This window comes from Gekko japonicus, unplaced genomic scaffold (genome assembly GCF_001447785.1).
Source record: "Gekko japonicus isolate JY-2015 unplaced genomic scaffold, Gekko_japonicus_V1.1 scaffold426, whole genome shotgun sequence".
NCBI classification, from domain to species: Eukaryota; Metazoa; Chordata; class Lepidosauria; order Squamata; family Gekkonidae; genus Gekko; species Gekko japonicus.
In genome coordinates, this window is record NW_015160848.1 from 914502 (window position 1) to 926371 (window position 11870).

The 11870-nt window shown below is 45.7% G+C and overlaps 2 protein-coding genes across 3 annotated transcripts in view; one reads left to right on the forward strand and one right to left on the reverse strand.

Moving 5' to 3' along the window:
* Nucleotides 1-309: 309 nt before the first annotated feature.
* Nucleotides 310-11870, forward strand: part of LOC107118347 (claw keratin-like) — a 23810-nt gene continuing 12249 nt past the window's right edge. Inside the window, exons 1-2 of one of the 2 annotated variants that reach the window (XM_015420665.1) lie at nucleotides 310-445; nucleotides 2607-3396. In XM_015420665.1, coding sequence (XP_015276151.1) covers nucleotides 2625-3164 — 540 coding nt within the window. In that variant the 5' untranslated portion in view covers nucleotides 310-445; nucleotides 2607-2624 and the 3' untranslated portion in view covers nucleotides 3165-3396. Of the gene's footprint in view, nucleotides 446-2606; nucleotides 3397-11870 lie in introns of those variants that run through there. The other variant, XM_015420671.1, reaches the window with a different exon arrangement.
* Nucleotides 6987-9939, reverse strand: LOC107118369 (beta-keratin-related protein-like). The gene is made up of 2 exons (XM_015420690.1): nucleotides 9863-9939; nucleotides 6987-7775 (listed from the first exon to the last, which is right to left on the reverse strand). The coding sequence occupies exon 2, from the start codon at nucleotides 7755-7757 to the stop codon at nucleotides 7239-7241; it is 519 nt and encodes a 172-aa protein (XP_015276176.1). The 5' UTR covers nucleotides 7758-7775; nucleotides 9863-9939; the 3' UTR covers nucleotides 6987-7238.

Genomic DNA, 11870 nt, shown 5'->3' on the forward strand with positions numbered 1-11870 from the left:
AAATCTGTGTGAATGGAATGATCAATGAGAATCTCTGGCTGGAATGAGATTGCATTCAGTTATTTTGAAACAAGACAAATGTCATCGGAATTCCCACGAAGATAACTCCTGGGAAGGAACAAAAAAGCCAAATATCATGCAGAAGAATGAAAATGAGAAGATCAAAGTGTCGGAAATTATAAGAGGCATTTTATGGAGCTGACATGACTCTCAACCTCTTGGTTGATGCTTGTCACTCATTAAAGTAATTTTGATGCCGTACATAAATTAGTTTGTGTCGCTTGTGCGTTAAAGCCTCCGGCACAAAGGGGTGGATACAAATCCATTGAGAGGCCAGCAGGGGATACAGACGAGATGGTATAAAAAGGCTCCCTGGGCTCGGATCTTCCAACAGCTTCACCAGACGCTTCTTCCTTCTTTCGACTTCTGGTCTTTGGAGACGTTGGTAAGTGACATCTAACAAAACCTGATACAATTCCAGTGGCATTCAGGGTGACCTAAATTTGATTGCAAGCTTCTTTCTCTTAAATTATGTGTATTTGTTGCATATGGAGATTCAATAATATAATTTCCATTTGCTAGGTCATAGAGTGTAACTCGGCTTTGATCGGGGTGGATCCAGTCTTCCTTCCAGGATCATTCTTCCAATTAAAAGGGCTCTTTCTTAGAACTGAGGAGAACTTAGGTTGGAAAAAGTCTCCTTAAACTGGATGAAGGATTGAACTTTTGGTCAGCAGAGTGTAGGATCAACTCCACTGATATTGCGTGATCCATATTATTCTCCACCTCTTTGACATAATAACCAACACATTTTTTCTTCTCCCTTCTGCCTTTCAAGAGTCCTCAGTTCTTGCTTGTATCCAGAATTAAGCTTTGCTGGTCTTAAAGGTGCCACTGGACTCAAGCTTAGTTTTCTCTTTGGATAACTCTGTTTTCACATGCAAATTTGCTCCTATTCACAGGTCGTACCAACTATTTTATTATTTATTTATTTATTTATTCTTGGGATTTATATCCCGCCCTACCCATACGGCCCAGGGCGGCTAACAGCGGCCAAGCCGAAGACAAAGCATAAAATACATTAAAATTTCAATAAATACAAGCTAAAATGGTGCTCTACAGTACATGATGAGATTCATTTTAAAGTTCATTTTAAAATCCAAGATGGTCGATGACTCTCATTGGCGGCCGATGGAATAAACGCCGGAGCGCCAGGATGATGTTCCTCCTCAGGCAACATTTTACCCCCATCCAGTCCAGTCTTAGCTAAACTGATAACTGTGTTATTCATGCATCTTGACTCTAATTACCCTACCTGCCAATTCCCCCCTCACCCTCTCTCTCTAACTATATTTAATGGTCACGGAAGTCTTGCTTCAAAGTATCTAAAGAGATGTTCATGCACACAAAAGGTAATGTTCTTAAAGGTGCCACCGGGCTCAACCTTTGTTCCGTTGCTTCAGAACAAAATGGCTACCCACCTGAATATATGAGAGGAGGGACAACTACAAAGGAAGGCCAAACTTTGCATAGTTTTGAAACATGAGCATGGCCTTTTGGCAGAGGAGGCTGTGGTGGGATGGAGGTCTGAGACATTCTTTAACCGTATATTGGTTAGTTCATATGGTTTTGAAGAGAAGGGCAATGCTGGGTGTTAACCGGTTACGAGGAGAGGGCTCTTCTTTTTGTTGATGAGCCCAGGAATGGTCGTTTGTTGGCCCTTCACAATGGCTCTCAACTTCCCTTGACTATTTATAAATGGGTTTTGATGGGAGGCTCACAGGCACCAGTCATCATTTGAGAGGAGGATCTCAGTGGGTGTGAAGACAAGCTGCTGGCAAGAATTTTACAAATCTTTGGCTAGATACTGTGAATGAGAGTTTCATAGAGGTTCGAAAACAATTATTTTACTGTTCAATTTTGAAGCTCTCTTGGCCTGCAGAGATGACGTTTGTGCTGCGCTGATCCTATACTCATGTCTTTTTTCACAGCTGAGAGGGAAGCATTCTAGAGTTGCTATCCTCCAAGAGAGTAATGGTGATTTCCCAGAATGACATATGATCTCCAGCCGCAGAAATCAGTTCCCTTGGAGGGAATGGCCACATTAGAGGATGGGTTTTATTGCATTACACCCATGCTAAATTTCCTCCCCTTCTCAAACTCCATCCTTCCCAGGTTCTACCCCCCAATCTCTAGGAATTTCCAACGATGGTCTTGGAAATGGGCTAATCGTCTCCTTCAAATACCACTGAGGAGTTATCCAAAGAAATAGTGTGGTTAAGTAACGTTAGATGAACAGACTGCTAAACGATATACCATTGCTGAACCCATGAACGGGGACCCAGATTTCTGCTCAATTCCAGCTCAAGGTGCACCTGGAAATACAAACTGGCAGAACACAAAATCCATAATACAGCAGGGTGGAACAGATTAAAGTTTCCGTCTTTCAAGTCAGATGAGCAATGAATAAGGGAACAGTAGAAAGTCAAGAAATGTGCGGTTATCTTTGAGAGTTTAGCTGACGATATGCAAACACTGCTTGAGGGCCATGAAGGATGGGAAAAGAAGAATAATCACAACTGCTGCCTCCTTTTGTTTTGTTTCAGATTCACCTCCATCAAACAATGTCTGGCCACTGTGGTCCACAGTTTGCTGTCCCATCTATTGCCTCCACCCCAAGAGTTGGCTTTGGATCTGCAGGGCTCGGCTTGGGAAGTCTTGGCTGTGGATATGGAGGTCTTGGCTCTGGATATGGAGGTCTTGGCCTTGCACATGGAGGCCTTGGCCTTGCACATGGAGGCCTAGGCTACGGTCTCGGCTACAGGTATGGCCCTGCCATTGCTGAAACTTCTGGCAGTCTCGGCACCCTGGCTGGAGTCAACCCTTCCTGCATCAACCAGATCCCACCTGCAGAAGTCGTGATCCAGCCACCCCCCACTGTATTGACCATCCCAGGACCCATCCTTTCTGCTACTGGGGAACCAGTTTCTGTGGGAGGCAACACTCCATGTGCCATTAGTGGTACTGGGGTGGCAGGAGCAGGCTTCTATGGGGGGTTAGGGGGCCATTATGGAGGCTGGGACTGCGGCTCTGGTTATGGCCTGAGGAGGGGTACATTGCTTGGAAGAAGGGCTCTACTGGGACGTCGTGGCAGCATCTGTTGATTCCCCTATTAAACCTGAGGAGAATCTATCCACGATCCCAGTAATGATCAGGAACTGGAAGAAGAGACCCATCAATAAGTTCGAAAAGCTACGCTTGCAGAAACATCAGTGAACTGAAGAACTCTTGAGCGAAATTTTGTGTTCTGTTCTTCTGCATGTCTATGAAGAATGCTGATATTTCTTGGCTGCTTCATTTCCCTCTCCTTGTGTAACTGTTCTCCTTGATTCTTTCTTCCATTAAATCTCAGTCTGCATCCTATCATCTGTGTCTTGGTTTTGCTTGTAAAAGTGTACAGCATGCACAGAATTCCTTTGATCTTCTAGAAATGCACCAGGTAATTTGGCCTTGAAGAGACCAGTAACTCTTGTGAAGGGTAAGAAGTTTAGGCATTAGGCAACCACAATGAGGGATGGTTCCAGTGTCCTTTATATCATCACAAGGGATGCCCATGGCTTGTCTTCTTTGCTGATGAGCCTGAACAGCTCTGTGAAAGAACATAGAGTCCCTGACCTTGCTGTACCACATTCGTAGAAAGAACTATTATGGCATGTTTATGTTCTGGATGACTCTGGTCTGGCCTGAATCTGATAAAAGTGTGAACTTCAGAAATCCTGGCCATCTATTCAGCTTTTCTAAATTAGATCATTTAATTCCTGACAAGAGGCACTCCTCAAGAATGTCTCTGGTTTTTTATGGGTATAGCGCACAGGTGATGCTACTAAGCAATCTTTGCCTCCATTTTACCCTTTATACTAGGGAAAAGGCCTGTTGTGGAAATAAATACAACGGCCGCTAGAAAGAGGCTCTGGGCGGGTGCCCCGACCTTGGACACTCAGTGTCAATTTGCTGTGACGACTTCAGCAGGGTATAATGACACCATTTTCTCCAGAGGAACTGATCTCTGCTACCTAAAGAACAGTTGTAATTTTGAGTGACCTCCAGCCCTCACCTGGAGATTGGCAACGATGGTTCCTCATAAGGGACTAGTTGGTTTGGAGGGTGGAGTCTATGGCTTTGTACCTGCTTGAGACCTTAGGGAGACCTTAGGGAGCTTCACCCAGGCAGAGCAGACATTACCAATATTGACAAAACAATGTCTGACTCAGAGTAAGGGTGATTTCCCACAAGCGCTGCTCTGGACTCACTCTTCTCTTTGGCCCGATGGTACGTGTCAATTTCACACAAGCGGCTGCGTGACCGCATTTTGCCCCGCAGCTTCATGTGATTTCCCCGCATCCACTCAAACCTGTTTTTAGTGTGTCCTTACTCCTACAGCTGTGCCTTATTTATTTAGCATGTGTGTGTGCTCCATAACTGTGTAAATACTTAGATAAAATCTTTTCTTTGGGCTAATAATCTCTGTTATGCTCTGTTATGCTCTGACCACATAGTCTCCCCCGCTCTGCACAATAACAAAGGGAGGGGGTGGCCCAAGGAGGCAAGGAAAGGCCAGATCCTTGGGTTGCCAACTTTCCAGGGATCCCCCAAAGATTGGGGATTCCATCTCCAGATAGGGAGATTCGGCCAGAGGGATCTCAGTGTCCCTCTAAAAAGGCAGTGACAATTCAGTGAGTGATGACAGCAAACATAAGAAGTGAGATACACCCATGGGACAAGGGTGGAAGGCGAACAGCTGAGTTGTAAACTGGAGCCTGTTTCACCATGGTGGGCAACGAAACTTGGTTCAGACAAAGGAAGGAAATCCTTCACAGGCCTTTGTGAGGAACTCATTGGGGCCACTCTTGTTAGGGTTGCCAGCTCCAAGAAGGGAGATTCCTGATGCTTTTCTGGTAGAGCCTATGGAAGCCAGGGTTTGGGGAAGGGAGAAGGCTCAGCTGAACAGAATGCCATAAAGCCCACCTTCCAAAGCAGTTATTTTCTCCCGGGGGGGGGGATCTGTTGTCTGGAGTTCAGTTGTGATACCTGGTGATATTCAGGCTCCACCTGGAGGTTGGCTACCCTAGGCGTAGCCATCAGTGCTTCAAAGCTGGGTCTCTGAGTTCTAGGTTTTTGCTGTAGAAGCTGAGGGGATGATTTTGGACCAGTCACAGAATTTCAGCCTAATCTACCTCACAGGGTTGTTGTGCAAGTCAAAAGGGGGAGAGGAGAATGATGATACCTGCTTTGGTGCCCATTGCAGAGAAAGACTGATTTTCCTCCTGGAGAATCATTGTTGCCAATCTCCAGGTGAGGGCTGGAGATCACTCAGAATTCCAACTGCTCTCCAGATGGCAGAGATCAGTTCCCCTGGAGAAAATAGTGCACTCTGTGTCCTTATACCCTGCTCATATCCCCCCCCATGACAGCCAATGTGACGTGGCAGTCAGGGCTTCAGAGTACAGTGGAGGCTGCAGGTGGGGGGGAGATGGAAAGCTAAAGAGTGAGAGGGAAATAAATAGATTGATAATTGGCTGGGAAGGAGATAGGGTTCCCAACTCCAGGTAGGAAATCCCTAATGAGTTCAGGGATGGAACCTGGAAAGGGTGAGGTTTGAGGAGGGATGGGACCTCAGACAGGTACAATGCCATAGACCCCACCCTCCCAACCAGCCAGTCCCTCCTAGGGAACCACTTTTGCCAACCTTCAGGTGAGGGCTGGAGATCACTCAGAATTACAACTGATCTCCAGGAGGGAGGAGGAGGAGATGGAAAACTGAAATCAGAGGGGAAGATAATGGCAGGTTGGTGCTTGTCTTTGAAGGAGATAGGGTTGCCAACTCCAGGTTGGAAAATTCTTGGAGATTTGAGGGGTGGAGCTTGGAGAAGGTGAGCTTTGAGGAGGGGTGGGACCTCAGACAGGTACAATGCCATAGACTCCACCCTCTAAACCAGCCATTTCTTCCTGGGGAACCATTATTGCCAATCTCCAGGTGAGGGGTGGAGATCACTTAGAATTACAACTGATCTCCAGGAGGGAGGGCAGAAGTCAGCTGCAGTTAGAGGGGCAGATAACGGTGCATTGATGGTCAGTTGGGAAGCAAGATTTTTGTTCTCAAGACTCCACAGCTTAGAGGGAGAAACAGAGGGTGCCCAACTGTAGAAATGACCCCACGGAGACCTGTGTGCTGCATTTTCTGGCCTACATTGTGTGACCTTGGACACCAGGTATTGTGTAACAAAAGATATGTGAGACTTTACTTCTACATTTGTGCCTTTCTATTACATACTCCTAATATGTACTTGACCTGATCCAGGCTATGCATTCGTTACACACCACATCTTTCTAGAGCTTGTTGTATTGCTTTCACAACGGGCTTCACTGCTAGTGTGTTATAAAGGGTAAGATGGAGGCAAAGATTGCTTAGTAGCAGCACCTGTGTGCTATACCCATAGCAAACAAAAAAACATTGTTGAGCTGTTCCTCTTGTCAGGAATTAAATGATCCGATACATAAAAGCTGACTAGATGCCCAGAAGATGCTTTAGGCTGGTCCTGCATTGGGCAGGGGGTTGGACTAGATGGTCTGTATGGCCCCTTACAACTCTATGATTCTATGATTTCTTAAGTGCACACTTATATCAGATTCAGGTCAGACCAGAGTCATCCAGAATAAATGCCTCCCATAACTATTCTTTCTATGAACATTGTGCAGCAAGGTCAGGGACTCCATGTTCTTTCTCAAAGCTGTTCAGGTTCATCAGTAAAGATACTAAGCCACAAGCATCTCTTGTGATGATATAAAGGATACTGGAACCTTCCCACATTGTGGTTGCTGAATGTCTACAGTTCTTCCCCTTCACAAGGCCACATTTCCTGATGAATTTCTAGAAGATCAAAGTATCTAGCACTTTTACAAGCAAAACCAAGACACAGATGCTAGGATGCAGACTGAGCTTTAATGGAAGAAAGAATCAAGGAGAACAGTTACACAAGGAGAGGGAAATGAAGCAGCCAAGAAATATCAGCATTCTTCATAGACATGCAGAAGAAAAGATGGAGAGTTCACACAAAAGTTCTTCAGTTCACTGATGTTTCTGCAAGCGTAGCTTTTCAAACTTATTGATGGGTCTCTTCTTCCAGTTCCTGATCATTACCGGGATCGTGCATAGATTCTTCTCAGGTTGAATAGGGGAATCAACAGATGCTGCCACGACGTCCCAGTAGAGCCCTTCTTCCAAGCAATGTACCCCTCCTCAGGCCATAACCAGAGCCGCAGTCCCAGCCTCCATAATGTCCCCCTAGCCCCCCATAGAAGCCTGCTCCTGCCACCCCAGTGCCACTAATGGCACATGGAGCATTGCCTCCCACAGAAACTGGTTCCCCAGTAGCAGAAAGGATGGGGCCTGGGATGGTCAAGACAGTGGGGGGTGGCTGGACCACGACTTCTGCAGGTGGGATCTGGTTGATGCAGGAAGGGTTGACTCCAGCCAGGGTTCCAAGACTGCCAGAAGTTTCAGCCACAGCAGGGCCATACCCATAGCCAAAACCATAACCTAGACCGCCATGTGCAAGGCCAAGTCCTCCATGTGCAAAGCCCAGACCTCCATACCCACAGCCAAGAGCTCCCAAGCCGAGCCCTGCCGATCCAAAGCCAACTCTTGGGGTGGAGGCAATAGATGGGACAGTGAACTCGGGACCACAGTGGCCAGACATTGTTTGATGGAGGTGAATCTGAAACAAAACAAAAGGAGGCAGCAGTTGTGGTTATTCTTATTTTCACATCCTTCATGCCCCCCAAGCAGTGTTTGCATATCTTCAGTTAAACTCTCAAAGATAACCCCACATTACTTGACTTTCTACTGTTCACTTTTTCATCGCTCATCTGACTTGAAATTCTACCCTGCTGTATTATGGATTTCGTCTTCTGCCAGGTTGAATTTCCGGCTGTACCTTGAGCAGGAATTGAGCAGAAATTTGGGTCCCCATTCATTGGTTCAGCAATGGTATTTCATTTAGCAGTCTGTTCATCTAACATTACTTAATGTTAGTTGGAAATTCCTAGAGATTGGGGGGTAGAACCTGGGAAGGATGAAGTTTGGGAAGGGGTGGGAATCAAGTGGTTAAGACGCTGAACTGCAGGCTGTGGAAGGTCAGTAGTTCAGCAGTTCGAGACCCGGGTGCTGCATGATGGAGTGAGCTCCCGTCTCTAGTTCCAGCTCCTGCCAACCTAGCAGTTCGAAAGCAAGAAATTGCAAGTAGATAAATAGGTACCACTTCGGTGGGAAGGTAACAGCGTTCCGTGCGCCTTGGTGTTTAGTCATGCCGGCCACATGACCACGGAAACGTCTTCGGACAGCACTGGCTCTTCGGCTTTGAAACGGAGATGAGCACCACAACACTAGAGTCGGATTCGACTGGCTTTCGAGCAAGGGAACCTTTACCTTTTAATGCAACAAAACCCATCCTCTAATGTGGCCATTCCCTCCAAGGGAGCTGATTTCTGCTGGGTGGAGATCACTTGTCATTCTGTGAAATCACCATTCCTCTCTTGGAGGTTAGCAACTCTAGAATGCTTCCCTCTCATTTATCACAAAAGGAATGAGTATAGGAACAGTGCAGCACAAACTTCATCTCTGCAGGCCAAGAGAGCTTCAAAACTGAACAGTAAAATAATTGATTTTGAACCTCTATGAAACTCTCATTCACAGTATATAGCGAAAGATTTGTATAATCCTGGCCAGCAGTTTCTCTTCTCACCTCCCAAAGGATGACTGGTGCCTATGAACCATAAAAACCCATTCATAAATAGTCAAGGGAATTTGTGAAGGGCCACCAAATGACCACTCCTGGGCTCATCAACAAAAAGAAGAGCCCTTTCCTCGTAACAGGTTAACACCCAGCATTGCCCTTCTCTTCAAAACCATATGAACTAACCAATATATGGTTAAAGAATGTCTCAGACCTCCATCCGATCACAGCCTCCTCAGCCAAAAGGTCATGCTCATGTTTCAAAACTATGCACAGTTTGACCTTCCTTTGTAGTTGTCCCTCCTCTCATATATTCAGGTGGGTAGCCATTTTGTTCTGAAGCAACAGAACAAAAGTTGAGCCCGATGGCACCTTTAAGAACATTACCTTTTATGTGCATGCACATCTCTTTAGATACCTTGAAGCAAGACTTCCGTGACCATTAAATATAGTTAGAGAAAGAGGATGAGGGGGGAGTTGGCAGGTAGGGTAATTAGAGTCAATTAGAGATCAGTTTAGCTAAGATTGGACTAAAATTGTTGGTGAGACCTGTGAATAGGAGCAAATTTGCATGTGAATAATAACAGAGTTATCCAATGAGAGAACTAAGCTTGAGTACAGTGGCACCTTTAAGACCAGCAAAGCTTAATTCTGGGGACAAGCAAGAACTGAGGTCTCTTGAAAGGCAGAAGGGAGAAGAAAAAATGTGTTGGTTATTATGTCAAAGAGGTGGAGCATAATATGGACCACGCAATATCAGTGGAGTTGATCCTACACTCTGCTGACCAAAAGTTCAATCCTTCATCCAGTTTAAGGAGACTTTTTCCAACCCAAGTTCTCCTCAGTTCTAAGAAAGAGCCCTTTTAATTGGAAGAAGGATCCTGGAAGGAAGACTGGATCCACCCCGATCAAAGCCCAGTTAGACTCTATGACTAAGCAAATGGAAATTATATTATTGAATCTCCATATGCAACAAATACACATAATTTAAGAGAAAGAAGCTTGCAATCAAATTTAAGTCACCCTGAATGCCACTGGAATTGTATCAGGTTTTGTTAGATGTCACTTACCAACGTCTCCAAAGACCAGAAGTCGAAAGAAGGAAGAAGCGTCTGGTGAAGCTGTTGGAAGATCCGAGCCCAGGGAGCCTTTTTATACCATCTCGTCTGTGTCCCCTGCTGGCCCCTCAATGAATTTGTATCCACCCCTTTGAGCCGGAGGCTTTAACGCACAAGCAGCACAAACTAATTTGTGTACGGCATCAAAATTACTTTAATGAGTGACAAGCGTCAACCAAGAGGTTGAGAGTCATGTCAGCTCCACAAAATGCCTCTTATAATTTCCGACACTTTGATCTTCTCATTTTCATTCTTCTGCAAGATATTTGGGTTTTTTGTTCCTTCCCAGCAGTTATCTTTATGGGAATTCCGATGATATTCGTCTTCTTTCAAAATAACTGAATGCAATCTTGTTCCTGCCAGAGATTCTCATTGATCATTCTATTCACACAGATTTTCCCCCCAACTTGTGAGTGGCAAAGGATTGTGCTGATGCAATTTTATGGCATTTTAGACATTTTTAACAACACACACACGAACACACATTTTATACTATATATATGAAATGTATAAGCAAGTGATGTGATAAAACTTTTAAAATTGTGTGTGTTTCTTGGAAATTCTTGCAAGGAAACTGAAAGTGGTACAGATCTGAAGACCATACAGTTTTAATTAACACAAGAAAATTCATGATTGTAAAACGGGTCTTTCAAGGTGAAATGATGGGTTGCAAAATTGAATAGCATCTCTAGAATAAGTCTGATGTTTACAACTGTAGATTGGCATTAATTTGATCTCATTTTTCCTTCCTGCTTATCTTTGATAATGACTTTTACCCCTTTACCACACCCCAAGATCAAGCAGTATTGTTTCCATTTTGATTAGATTAGCAATCCATTAGTCTTCTGAACCCCAGAGTACTAATCAGGAACCCAGCCCAACATCTAGTTTACATGTAGAAGAAACCTCTGGCCTCTTTTCTCCAGTCTTGGAAACTCATTATCACATTTTCAAAGCTACATTGTCATACCCCTGAGTAATCCCATCATAGCCCTAATTAATCTCATAAATTCTTTGTTCTGAGGGATCCCTCACATTAGCAACCCCTCTGGACACATTTTTGGGTAGAAATAGCCCAGCGTAACTCCAGTATGTGTTACCCCAGCCACCCATTAATATGCACCCCCAGTATTCTGGGTCCTTCCTTTTAGTGAAGCGCTGGACATTTTGCTGTTTTTCCTTCTTCAAGGTTGTCTCCAGGAAAGGTAGCTATCACCTCAACTCCCACTATTATCCCACTACTCTCTTTATTTTTATAGATCTTGTATGTGTATGTTTCATGTGCGCAGCATGAATATCTCTCCTTATTAATAAAAGCGATTTGGGGTGGCAACGTTCTATTCATGCCAAAATCAGTTGGCTGCCTGAATTGCCATTCCAAAGGTGCTGCCTGCATTGGCTGGCTGCGTTACGGGGTCCTGCCCACACAAGCCCCGGCCACCAGCTTGCCCTCAGTATGCACGGAGCTGCCGGACTGGCAGGTGGACGTTTGGCCGAGCCCCTTCCTCCCACTCCCGTGCAGGTTGTCTCATCTCCGGCCAATTCATTGCGGGGGCTGGTGCACTGCTGGGACAAAGAGCCATTGAGGTGACCCAGAGGCCGCTGGATGCAGCAGAGCCAAGTGGTATGGGGAGGGCAGAGAGAAAGGGGGGATGGGCCTTGCTTTCCTCTGACACAACGGGCACCCTGGCCCCTTCAATGCCCATGAGGTCATCAGCCCGAGCCCACTCCTGCTGCTGCTGGTGCAGCTGTTGTGGGCTGCCGAGGCCCAAGCCACATTGGTGACCAGGCTGCGAGCAGGCTGGTGCTTGTGTACCACCTGACCGAAGACCCGTTAAGCCGGCCCAGAAGCTGCCACATGCAGCACAGCCCTGGGGTCTGGGGAGGGGGGGAAGCGGGCGGAAGGGCTTTTAACTGTAAACTGCCTTAAGCAGAACTCTGAAGAGGTGGCATAGAAATC

Excerpts from the sequence above, each read along its gene's own strand:
- LOC107118369 (XM_015420690.1), bottom strand. The coding sequence starts at position 7,757 with ATGTCTGGCCACTGTGGTCCCGAGTTCACTGTCCCATCTATTGCCTCC.